General features: G+C 38.0%; 1 protein-coding gene across 1 annotated transcript; it reads right to left on the minus strand.

Annotated features, from left to right (window-relative positions):
• Positions 1-7,788: 7,788 nt before the first annotated feature.
• LOC308639938 (E3 ubiquitin-protein ligase Mdm2-like) lies at positions 7,789-9,186 on the minus strand (the record flags this gene model as incomplete). Its single annotated transcript, XM_081278329.1, has 1 exon — positions 7,789-9,186. One exon carries the CDS (start codon positions 9,184-9,186, stop codon positions 7,789-7,791), a length of 1,398 nt encoding a protein of 465 aa, XP_081134455.1.
• Between the last annotated feature and the right edge of the window lie 4,513 nt (positions 9,187-13,699).

Consider the following 13,699-nt stretch of genomic DNA (forward strand, 5'->3'; position numbering starts at 1 on the left):
GTATCCTACTTCCTTCAAAACAAAAGTCAGAATTCTTACAATGGTCTACAAGGGCCCTTGCGTAACCTCTCCAAACTCCTCCTGTTATATCTTCCCCCTACCTCATGTACTGCAGCTACACTAACCTTCTTGCTATTTCTGAAAACATTAGGCATGTTCCTGCCTCAGGACCTTTGCAACTTCCCATTGAAAAAACACCCCCAAATTCTACCGCTAATCCTCTTCTCTGTCTTTCAGAGAACTTATCACCAAGTAGTACATTACATATTTTATTTATTTATAGTCTACATATTTTATTTATTTATAGTCTGCCACAATTAAAACGTAAGCTCCATTAAGGTAGGCTTTATCTGTTGAAGTCATTATTAAATCTCTCTGAATCAGATCAATGTCTGGCATAGAGACTTAATCAACATATTTTGAATAAGTGAACAAAAAATACTCTGAACAGGGCCTAGGAAGAAAGTGTAAATGAATAAACTGTAGTTTTTCCGCTACCCTCAAGGAACTCACAGCCTAAGGCAAGCAAAAAATTAACAACTCTGGAACAAAGGAGAATGAGAAGACTTTGTGAAACTAATGAAGTAGTGCTTGAACATCAAAGATTAAAGTATTGGGAAGAGACTGCATTTGGTTTAGTTTCCTCTTCATCAACACTGTTACCACAACCACTGAAATTCCATTGAGCACCTATGTTATCAGGCTAACTTTAATCTCTTTCTTCTTAGGTCCCCATAGCATACTCTTTAGAAGGCAGACAGTTATCTAAATTTTAGGCCTTGATTTTTTATAAACAGTACAACATAAGAAATGTACCAATAGCAGAATTTCAGAGATGTATTTTTGCAGTCAAGGATTGGAACTTTGACCCAAATAAGGAGGTATGAATAAAATTCATCAAAATTCATTTCAACCAACATATACATTTTTTGTTCATTAAAGAAAAAGAGTTTAACAAGTTGAGAGTGGAGAGCTATTTTCTACATAAGGCCATTGACAATGCAAAAAAATCAATCAAGGACCTTATAACTAAGAAGAGCTTAATAAAATGTTTTCTGCCACAATATAAAAATTAATAAATGCTATTTGATCTTCTAATTCATTTTCCATCTCTTCACTTATTCTTTCAAGTTTCTGCTTCACACTGATAAGGATTATGATGAAGATAATATAAGAATGGGCAGATTAACACTCCCCTTTAAACCTGAGTTACAAATCTATATTTATCTTAATGCCACTCAAACCTAATAAATTAAACTTAAAAATGGAAAAAAAAAACATTTCTATTGCCTAATATGTGTTGACAAGTACAATTTATCATGTTAAAATTGCACTTATTTTTATGTATGGAAACCTAAACATTCTCTTTTCTCTCGGTATATTTATTTATATCCTCTTTGAGAGAGAGAGAGAGAGAGAGAGGGAGAGAGAGAGAGAGAGAGAGAGAGATATTCAGCTATGATTAATCATTTTCAAATTTCTGATTGCAGCTATTCCCATCCACAATTCAGTAAGGAATGTCACACCTATTCAAGGTTATCCAGTGTCTTTGGAAGCAATCTTTCTTTGAAACAAAAAACAAACATAACCTGTTAAGAGATTCCTAACCCTCCCCAACGTTTTTTGTTTGTTTGTTTGTTTTTGTTTTTTGATACCGGGAATTGAACCCAGAGGCACTCTACCACTGAGCCACATCCCCAGCCCTATTTTGTATTTTATTTATAGACAGGGTCTCACAGAGTTGCTTAGGGCCTTGCTAAATTGCTGAGGCTGGCTTTGTACTCATGACCCTCTTGCCTCAGCCTCCCAAGCCACTGGGATTATGGGCATACCCCACCATGCCCCACACCCACCTCCACAACTTTTCAAATTCAAATTTGTGTCAGTGGACCCCAGTGATTAGGCAGACATTCCAGATCTCTTTAGGCACAAAGAGAGAGGCACAAAGAGTTCTGAGTGCCTGGAGCTTTGAAAGTAAATAACTGTGGAGATGGTGTTATAGCTCAGTAGTAGAGTGCTTCCTTAGCATGTGTGAGGCACTGGGTTTGATCCTCAGCACCACATAAAATAAATAAGGTTTTGTTTTCTTTTTTCAAAATAAGAAAATAAGAAATTATATAATTGTGATATTTGTCAAAGCCTTGAGAAGCAGAGTTTAAATTCACTGGCATACAGTATATTTTTGAAAATAAAGAAATAACATTAAAAAAATTAGTATTTTTAAATATACCAGAGTGAAAGCAAAATAATTCTGAAAATATGTTGTTCCAAATATTGTACAGTAAGGGTAACCCCAGTATGGTGGTGTTGGTCTGTAATGTCAGCAACTCAGTGGGGAGGGGGAAGGCCAAGGCAGAAGAATTGCAAATTCAAACAGTCATGGCAACTTAAGTAGACACTGTTTAAAAAAGGAAAAAGGACTGGGTAAAGGTGGTCTCATAACCACTTAACCGACTTTTCCATTCAGTGCCCAACATGGCATCCTGGCAGTCCAATGTAAATAAATGTTATTCAGACATCACGATGATAGTGCTTTGAAAAGCCGATCATACTAATCATATCATACTAATCTCATTTTAACAATTTTTAAATTTATCTATTATTTTGATAGTGATAAATTTTAAACCAAAGCATATGAGTATTGTAAAGCACATGCTCTTATGGAACAGAGGGAAAAACAAAGAATTCAATTATCTTCACTACTGCAGCACATCCATTCAGATAGTTCACATAGTAAAAATTCAAATGTCACCACTTGTGGTTTGCCCTTGTGCTTTTCACTTTATACTTGCTAACAAAATGCAAGCAACTTCAGAAGTAAACTGGGATGTTTCCCTCCTCACCTGAATCCACTGACACAAAATTTAAGCTCATGGAGATGTTTATGCTCATGAGACAACTTGATATGTGGAAATCATTGGCCTTAAATTTATTACAAAAACAGCAGCAGCAGAGGCGGCGAGTACCTAATATGGCAGTTACCAGGCATGAGGCACTATATTAGTGCATTTCATATATTAACTCCTTTAATTATTACAGAACTCTATGAGGTAGGTGCTGTTTTAATCCCCCATTTAATGGATAAAGAAAACCAAGGAACAGAGCAGTTAAGTGACTTGCTAAGACTACACAGGTAGTAAGCTACAAAGCTGAGATTTCAACTCCTACAATTTATCTCCAATTGTCTTGATGCTCTTTTTTGAGAAAGAGAGAGAGAGAAGAGAGAGAATTTTAATATTTATTTTTTAGTTATCTGCGGACACAACATCTTTGTTTGTATGTGGTGCTGAGGATCGAACCCGGGCCACACGCATGCCAGGCGAGTGCGCTACCGCTTGAGCCACATCCCCAGCCCGTCTTGATGCTCTTAACCAGTGTTCCACATTGTCTTTTTTTGTTTGTTTGGGGCGGTGCTGGGGATCGAACATGGTAGGCAAGCACATTACCATTGAGCTACATCACTGGCCCCCTTCACAGTGTCTTTCAGATGAACATCTGGTAGAATGATCCTAGGTAAATAATCGTTCCTCTCTCAAGAGGACTGGGGCTGTTGCTCGGTGGTAGAGCACTTGAGTAGCATGTGTGAAGCCCTGGATTCAATCCTCAGCACCACATATGAATAAACAAAGTGAAAAATCCATTGGCAACTAAAAAAAAAAAAAATTTCTTTTAAATTTCCTTGATTTAAGTGAGGCTGAATCCACTAAGCTTTGGACATATCAGTTTTGAAAGCCACAAGTTTGAAGCTGTGGAACACACTATTTGGCTACCTTTTTGGCAAGGGGTATTGGGAATTGAACTCAGGGGCACTCCACCACTAAGCCACATCCCAGCCCTATTTTGTATTTTATTTAGATACAGGGTCTCACTGTGCTGCTTAGCACCAGTTGCTGACACTGGCTTTGAACTCCAATCTCTTGTCTCAGCCTTCCAAGCAGCTGGGATTACAGGTGTGTGCCACTACACCTGGCTTCAGGGCCTTGTTTTTAAATGTAAAATAAGGAGACCAAATTAACTCAAAGAAATCTGTGGCTCTGGAATTCTAGGATTGCATATGAAACTGAAGAGAAGTTCAGGTTGATATGACAAAAAAAAAAAGTGGTGGGTACATTCAAGGCCATGGTTACATTATCTCTTACTCCTCCTCATCTCCCCTCCTCTACTTTCTTCTCCCCAACCCTCTCATATACACTCCAATCTTTATTGCTTTTACAACAATGGGTCTCTGTGTATAGATGTATGCATTGGGGATCACTTCATTTCCTCTATCCTTTTATTTTCTTAATATTTTTCATTCTTAACATATATATTAATGTGTGTGTGTGTGTGTGTGTGTGTGTGTGTGTGTGTACATAGAGCATTGTCTAAGGAGCACAAGCCTTCATATAGCACAATGGTTTGAAGAAATGTGGATGTGGCCACACCAGTGCCTAGGGAATAGTTAGCAAAGGCAGTAGTACTCTTTGGAAATATAACAATAATTTTTCCTCAAGAAAGACCTTCTACCTTAATGCTGATTGACAGATTCAGAAAACACTGAATTTACAAAACTCTTAAAAGGAAAGTGAAATCCTGATTCCCTTATGTTTCTTTTTCTTAAGGAAACATGTGAAGAATGAACTGCTAGGAGGCAGTAGTCTACAAATGTAACAGAATCACTTGATTCTTTACAAAAATGAATAAGAAATCTCCCTTATAATCCTACCAGCCTCTAAGGGTAACTGCTATCATTCTGGCCCATTTCCTTCTAGTCATACTACACACATAATTTTTTCATATTGCTTCCTTCATTTCAGATTTTTAGATCTTTTTGCATGTTTCTACACAATTTCTACAAACATTTTAATGGCTGTGCACAGTGGATATCCCATAATTTACATATACATTCCCATATTGCAGGATATTTACATTCCTCCCTCCCCATTTATATCATAACTAGAGCCATATAAAGATACCATGAACATCTTATTTTCTTAGAGTAGATTCCAAGAAGTTGAATTAATGAGCCAAAAGGTTTGAACATTTTGGTGGCTTTGGGGGATTGTAATGATATACACTGCCATTAGCAATGTGTGTGAACAACTTCCTTTCATTGTACCCTTGCCAACTTTGAGTATTATTTTTAATGTCTCTTTAAAATAAGTAAATTAATGGTGCCTTATTTAATTTGCATTTCCTTGATTATAAGTGAGGCTATTTTTTTCTGAATGTTTGCTAGTTCTATTTCCTCTTGTGAACTATTTACAAATTTTGTACATTAATCTATTGGGAATATTAGGGAATTTAAAAAAAAATTAAACTGCAGGCCAGGCATGGTGGTGCATGCCTGTAATCCCAGTGGCTCAGGAGGCTGAGACAGGAGGATCCAGAGTTTAAAGCCAGCCTCAGTAAAAGTGAGGCACTCAACAATTCAGTGAGACCCTGTCTCAAAATACAAAATAGGGTTGGGGATGTGGCTCAGTGGTCAAGTGCCCATGAGTTGAATCTCTGCCACCCGGGCCCCCAAAATAAGATAAACTACATTAGTGTTACACAACAAAAAAATTAACCCTTTGTCTATCGTATTTGCTGAAACTTTCTTTGGCACTTTTAATTTTTGTCCTTTTTTGATGAACAATAAAGCCAACACACTAGTGTGATTTTGTCATGGAGTTGTCCAGTTCTTTTGGTGTTGCATGCAGGCAACATAACATTTTGGTGAATAAAAAGGGAAATAAATCACCAGCTTTTAAAATACAGACTGATAAATGTTCTGAATATGGGTCTTATGCAGAAAATGGTGTCTTTGAAGTAGACTGCTTTTATGGTACTTGGATATTTTATCACATTCAAGACTCTGAAATTGTTTAATGTATTGGTTCACATGTATTTGTTTAAGCTAATTGTGTTATTAGCATTTTAAAAATCTTACAATTAAAGGATAAAAAGCCCCCCTGGAAAAATACTCCTCCAAAACTGATGTGACTCATTTGTGAGAATAGCTGCAGTCAATATCCTCATGGTGCCCTGGAAAGCTGTTTAGGCCATTTTTTAATCAAACTTTTAATAAATCCTTCATTTGGAAATCAACAAATAATGCATATATACAAACCTAACATTAGTAATTAGACGACATTAGTAATCCACATACATATTAAAAATGACTCCATTTACAGGGTGGAATGTTGAGTAAATAGCCTTCGTTCCACACATACACCCTGAAGGTGTGTCATTTATAACCTCATTACTACCAACTTTTCTCAGAAAGGATGGATTTTTCTTAGTACATCCTTCCTTCCTTGGTCAAAATACTGTAAATTCCCAATTATTAAAGATTTAAAATTTTTGAAAACTGCCAAAGTATTGATTTCTTCAGGCATTTGTTTCCTGCTTAGGTATGTGTAGATGCATAAGTCACAGGGTTATGATTGCTTTTGTTTTTGAAACCAACAATGTTGTCACTAGTACCTGCCTGTACAAAATTATCCTTTTGTTCTATTCTACACTTACTGTCCAGTTGATTTTACTGTCTTCAACTGAGTATGTACATCATCATACATTGGAGAAAAGTACTGGGCCTTTGAGTGAAGGTGGTCGTTTTCACAATTTTGTTTAAGAATCTTATTTAATACTAGTTAAGAAGTTAATCTACATAGTTTGAAGGATCATTTTAGAATGCTATGCTCTGACCTTGTCCTTCTTAAAGAAAAGTGATGCACAATTTTTGGATAATTTAAAGAGAAGCTACAACCTTTTCCAGTTTTTTTTTTTTTTTTTGGTAGAGGATTGAACCCAGGGTTGCTTTATCACTGAGCTAGATCCCCAGTCCTTCTTATTTTTTTTTTATTTTGAAACAGGATCTTTCTAAATTCCTAAGGCTGACCTTCCTTGAGTTTAGGATTTTCCTGCTTTAGCTTCCCAAATTGCTGGGATTATAGGTGTGCACCAATGTGCACAGCTCCAGCTTGTTTTAAAATGAACAATGCTGTCTATCAAACTTCTGAGTTAATCTTTCTAAATTCACTGGTTCCTAAAACTGGTTTTAAGCCAAGAGCTGAAATCTAGGGAACTGTCAAGAACCATGTAACCTAGCCCAAGAAGGTGCTTCAAATTGTCTTAAGAATTGTTTTTCAACTTACAAGAAACATGAAATTCTGAAATTAGGTGTCAAAAAGAGCCTGTATATACCCAATTATTTCAGGACAATTCTACATTTTACAAGGGAGCCTTAAAAAGTTTTTAGGGTAAATAATGGCTATCCTCAATTGACAATTCTTACAACATATTGTTTATATTAAAATTTAAAAAAAGACAACATTTTGGAATAAGAAGTACATTTTTACTTAAATATCACCAAGTTATGAAAGAACAGAAAAACTTAAGAATTGGAGAGTTTCATATTATCTCAAATTAGACATTAAATCTCATATACATATTTTTTCTCTTTACATGAAGGGTACTAAATCAGTTACATTTAAAAGTCTTATATTTAAGCAAAAGAAAATCAGATACTTCTTACCTAAGAAAAAGTAGAAATTATATAGAATATGAGGGATAAAAGTAAAGGATGATATATATCTAATGTAAATTACATTAAAATCCAAATGCAATATATAAACAGAGGTGAAATTTTCGTAAAAGAAAAGAACATATTCACTACTTTTCTTCCCAAAGTAGGTAAATTACACTACAAGGAAATCTACAGGGGGGATACTTCTCTTGATACATGTAAGCAAAAATAAAATCCAGGTTATCTAAATTTTTAGAGTTATAGCTAGAAATGGATAATACTACTTTAACAAAATGCAACTAGTTGAAGTAAGTTAATACAATCATTTTAATTGGTTGTCTGCACACTGGACAGGGCTTATTCCTTTTTTTCAGTTTCTTTGCACAAGTGAAACATGACATAAGATGTCCTGTTTTGCCATGAACAATGCAACCATTTTTAGGTCGACCTTGGCATATCACACAAGGTTCAATGGCATTATGGGGAAAACTGGACTCCATACTTTCTTTTTTGTCTTGTGTTTCTTCCCTCTCAAACCGTCTGACATCTTTTTGGGTGCTACAAATCATGCCACTGGAAGTTGATGGGTGAGAATAATCCTTGCTTTCTTGTGATTGGGAGGCTTGGGTGAATTCATTATCATTTTGCTCAACCCAAGAGTCTTTAAAATCTTTCACTGTAAAATTTTTACCATCAGGCACATCCATGTTCTCTTCTTCCTGTGTTGAGTTTTCCAGTTTGGTTTTCTCAGGGGTTTCCCCTTTATCTTTAGGAAGGCAGTTCTCACCATCAGCAGGACCCATTTTGTTGTGTGAAGTAAATTTCCAATAGTCAGCTAAAGAAATTTCAGAACCTTCTTCAAATGAATCTGAATCACTTTCTACTGCCTGATGTGCAGTAACTAGACTTTCCTCATCAATGTCGTCTGAGAGTTCCTGTTCTTCTTCACTAAGGTTATAATCTTCTGAATCAAGAGATTCAACTTCAAATTCTACACTAAATTGATCAGAAATGGATGCTTGATCCAACAAATCAGCTGAACGTTCACTTACACCACCATCATGATCTGGATTTGCTGGAGTCTCTGTCAATTCACTGCTACAGCTTCTTTCACAGAGAGCAAGGCTTTCATCAGAGGAAAGGGAAATACTATCAGATTTGTGGCGCTTTCTCTGTTGTTCACCAGATAATTCATCCGAATTTTCCTCTGTCTCACTAATTGTTCTCCTTCTAGTTGAGGTAGATGGGCTAGAAACCAAATTGGAAGATGAAGGTTTCTCTTCCTGTGGCACTTGCACAGGGTCCTTCTGATCACTCCCACCATCAAGGTGCCATCTGCTCTCACTCACAGATGTGCTGGAATCTGGTGGTTCCTGCGGATTGACTATTACCAAGTTTTTGTAAATCATTGCATATATTTTTCTGTGTTCCTTCACAGAGAAGCTTGGCACTCCAAACAAATCTCCTAGAAGATCATTTGAACAATATACCATATGCTGCTCCTTCTCATCATATAATCGTTTAGTCATTATATACTGGCCAAGATAAAATATAATATCTTTGATAGTGTAAATGTCGTTTTGTGCGCCAACAGACTTCAACAACTTCATAAACAATGGCTTTGGTCTATACAGGGTCTCTGGTTCCGAAGCTGGAGTCTGTGAGGTGCTCATGGCACCCTCAGTAGACAGAGACATGTTGGTATTGAATAACCGCTTGAACCAGTAAAGAAAACGTACCTCACGTCTGTGACCACAGGTGTGTCTCCAATAACCAGTAAACGCCGCTGCGCCTCACCACATGGGATTTTTCCGCGCTTCGGGCGGGGGGAGGGGGATTCCGTTCACGCCGCCCAGTTTCCCTCACGGGATGCGCGGTAGCCCGACGCCCGGGACCTCGGCCACCACTCTACTCGCGCGTCCCAAGTCACCGGCGCTCGAACTAAGTCCAAAGAGAAAGGAGGCTCCCTGGCGGCGGAAGCGGCAGGAACTCGGCCGAGGGGTCAGGGCCGCCCCTCAAACTCGGTTTAAAGTTCCGTCTTCTAGTCACATAGAGCCGCACACACTCCCTCAGAAGCCGTGGTGTGCGGTGCGCCAAAGTCACCAAAGCGCCCAGGTCACCAATGCGCCAGAGTCCCCCGTGCGCCGGGGTCCGCAGTGTGCCTGGGTCACCAATGCGCCGGGGCTCCTGGTGAGCCGAGTTCACCAATGCGCCCGGGTCTGAGGTGCGCCAGAGTCCGCGGTGAGGTGAAGTCCCCAAAGCGCCCAGGTCACCAATGCGCCAGAGTCCACCGTGCACCTAGGTCCACCGTGCGCCCAGGTCACTAATTCGCGGAGGTTTGCGGTGCACAGAAGCCCACGGTGCGCTGAATACCGCTGTGCGCCCAACTCTGAGAACTCGGCGGTGCGCGTTCCCTACGGGTCCGCCGGGAGTGCGCCGGAAGCTAGGGCCCATCCGGGCGTTTGCGCGCGCGCCCCGGCCCCTGCCTGTTCAGGCCATTTTGAAAGAGAAAAGTGGAATTTGCCTAATTCTGCAAGTGAATAGTGATGGTCTCCCACGTGTTTCTGTCAATTATTCGCTATTCTGGTTGTTTTTGTCTATTTTTTTTTCTCCTTATTTTTGTTAAAACCTGAAAACTTTTAATGGACACCAATATTGCATCACCTGAGACAAGTGGAGAGAGGGGAAGAATCACTGAATGGGGAAGTTGACAGAGTCACTATAGAGTCAAGACTCTGAACACTTAACTGTAACTTAGTATTTTCGAAGTTAAACCTCTTTCATTAAACAGAGACGAGTGGTGGGAGGGAAAGCGAGAGGGAAGGGAAACTGTATGGAAATGGAAGGAGACCCTCATTGTTACACAAAATTACATATAAGAGGTTGTGAGGGGAAAGGGGGAAAAAAACAAGGGAGAGAATTGAACAACAGCAGATGGGGTAGAGAGGGAAGATGAGAGGGGAGGGGAGGGGGATAGTAGGGGATAGGAAAGGTAGCAGAATACAACAATTACTAATATGGTATTATGTAAAAATGTGGATGTGTAACTGACGTGATTCTGCAATCTGCATTTGGGGTAAAAATGGGAGTTCATAACCCACTTGAATCAAATGTATGACAGATGATATGTCATGAGCTTTGTAATGTCTTGAACAACTAATAAAAAAAAAGAAGTTAAACCTCTTCAATAACTGTCTCACACCCTCACACTCGCTCACTCTGGCGCGTTCTCTCTCTCTCTCTCTCTCTCTCTCTCTCTCTCTCACACACACACACACACACAAAGTTCTTATATATATATGACTTTTTCAAGACTTATTGAGGACTTCCTACTATGCCATTAGATACATTGCAACATTTACTGCGTTCCAAAATGATGGCCCAGAATCTCATTAAGAAACAGTTTTGTTTTTTTTTTTGTAATTGTGTAAAAACCTAGCGCATTTCTATCCCTTAGTAATTCACAAATAATAAAACATCTTTGAGTTTCAGTGACATCTATCTCCATCACACCATCTCTTTGGAACTCTAACAACCTCCTAAAGTAATTTTAAATTATCTTTCTCTTATTACTTTCTCAATATCCTTTGTGGTGGATTATGTAGATCATCTAAACACTTAATAAAGGGAACAATCTTCAAGAAAATTGAAGGTAACTCAATATACAAAAGCTTTTTTACTCTTTAGAGAAGAACAATAGCTGCTTATTTCCCCAAGTAAACAATCATATTCAATTCATTTTTCATACAATGAAATCCATTGGGGTTTTGTAAATTCATAGTAATTTCAGCATTAACATACTTATCCAAAATGTAGCATCAAATTTAATATAGTATCTTGAAAAGTAATGGGCTTTAAATATGGTATTATATAACCAGAGATATCACTTTCTTCCAGTTTACCAACAGCAAGTATTAATCAAAGCTTTGTATTGCCATCCATCTTCAGCATTAGTTTAGCAAAATTGGCACTTCATCAGTAACCTTCTCAAGTTGCATGTATAAACATTGGAAGCAGAATTTTTACTGCTTACTGCTGGAATTTCGTTTTCAATTATGCTAAAGTTTAGACTGAAAAGGGGGTACTAACACATACTACAAAGATATACACCCTTTAGCAACTGCAGAGGTGGATACAGGGGTTAATAATGATTCCTGGGATTTGCACTAAGTTGCTTGCTGCTATGGGCAAATGATAACTATGCCAAATGTGGCAAGCTAATACTAGCAAAAGTCCTATATAAGACTTCTAAAATGTAGGTTCTTTATGACAAGGTAGTGTTTGGGCTCATAATGTCTCCACACATGTGTAACACAGGGGAAATGCTGAATATCATTAATCCCATGAACCTCCCATAGATATTATGGATGGCACCTGAAAAAAATAAGAGTGAACATTTTAAAAAGCAAGTAACAGGGGTCTGGGGTCGTAGGTCAGTGGTAGAGTGCTTGCCTCACATGCAGGGACACTGGGTTCAATCCTCAGCACCACATCAAAATAAACAAATAAAATAAAGATATTGTGTCCATCTACAACTAAAAAAACATATATATCAAGTACAAGTTGAAAGTCCCTGGCATAAATTCGTATTGTCAGCTTTATTAAATATTATTACTGCTAATAATAAATTCAATGTTGTAATTGGTTAATATTAATTAATATTAATGATTTTTTACAGAAGTCAAAGGACTAGAAAGAAGATCTAGATATTCTTTTAAGCATCTTACTTATTGTCACGTTTCATTCTTAAAATTTCATAATGAGATAGGTTTTTCCCATTTTACAGATGAGTAAACAGAGGCACAGAGAGGTTAAGTAATTTCACCAAGATCACACAGCTAACTGGAATTCAAATCCAACATGTGCAGCTCCAGAGATTGAACTCAATCTCTCTTCCATAACAGACTCATCAAGTTTCTGAAATAATATTCAAAGGAAGCTGCTGGAATCAGAGTACTCAGCCAAGACTTTCACTTGCAGCTTAGAATGATGTATTCCTTCTGAGTTATGTAACAGATAGAATAGGCTTCTTAGGCAAGGATGGCATAAAGATACCCAGGAAAGAAAGAATCTAGATCTGATTTCATTTAAATGACTGTCTACAAGGTCATAAAGTCTGTTTTCAATAAAATTTCCCCTGCTTACCATGTGTTGCACTTAGACTAGATGCTCAAGATGAAAGAGGGCTAGAATTGACTTGGTGTCATTGGGTCAATGTGTGATCACTTTGATACCTATCTCTGTACCATTTCAGGCCACAAGCTAGGTTTCCACAACCTCCCTACCAACAAATGGGTACTAAGAACACACACAGAGAAGGAACTGTCATTTTCACAATTGTGATTCCCTCTTTTAGTATGCAAGTGTTCACATTCCTCTACTGGGAGTTGTACAATGGAGTCGCAAATGTATTGTAAAAAGGCACTCAACTTGGAGTCTAGAACTCTGAGTTTGGGCTCATAATGTCACTCACTGGATAAATCACTCAACCTTCCTTCTTTTAGCACAAATTCCTTGCAGGAAGATGACTCTAATAACAAAATACATATGAAAGCACCATGTAAACTGTACTATAATTTACACAGTTATGATTATTAATGGTTTTTACAACTACAAATGTACTAAAAGTAGGCTATCTATTGTCTTGAGAAAATATTATTTAGGAAGTCATTTTTTTATGTCGGATGTTATGGCCATACTGGAATAACTAAAGCACCAGATGAAATTACTGACTTTTGTTGTTGGTTTGCTTACTATATCTTTCAGAGGTGGGGCTTTGGGAAAGTGAATGGATCATGAGGACTCTGACTTCATCAGTGGTTTACTCTGTCCATAGCTGAGTACACAATTGGGAGGTAGTAGAAACTGTAGGAGGTGGGACCTATTTGAAGGGACTTGATCCATAGTGGCTTGTCCTTGAGGAACACTTCTTGTCCCCAACCACTTCGTCTTGTTCTGTTTCCCACATACCATGAGGTAAGCAGCTTTCCTCCACCATAACCTTCTGCCATGATGTTCTACCTTACCACAGGCCCAGAAACAGTGGAGTCAGCTCAACATGGACTGAAAAGACTGAAATAGTGAGCCAGTGGAAGGATGGGAAAGGGGGGAGGCATAATGTGCAATGAATTCTTTCAAAATCATGTTATGCACATATATAAATATACCACAAGGAATTTCACCTTTATGTGTAAGTAAAAAGAACCAATC

The sequence above is a fragment of the Spermophilus citellus genome (genome assembly GCF_964194105.1).
Source record: "Spermophilus citellus genome assembly, chromosome: X".
NCBI classification, from domain to species: domain Eukaryota; kingdom Metazoa; phylum Chordata; class Mammalia; order Rodentia; family Sciuridae; genus Spermophilus; species Spermophilus citellus.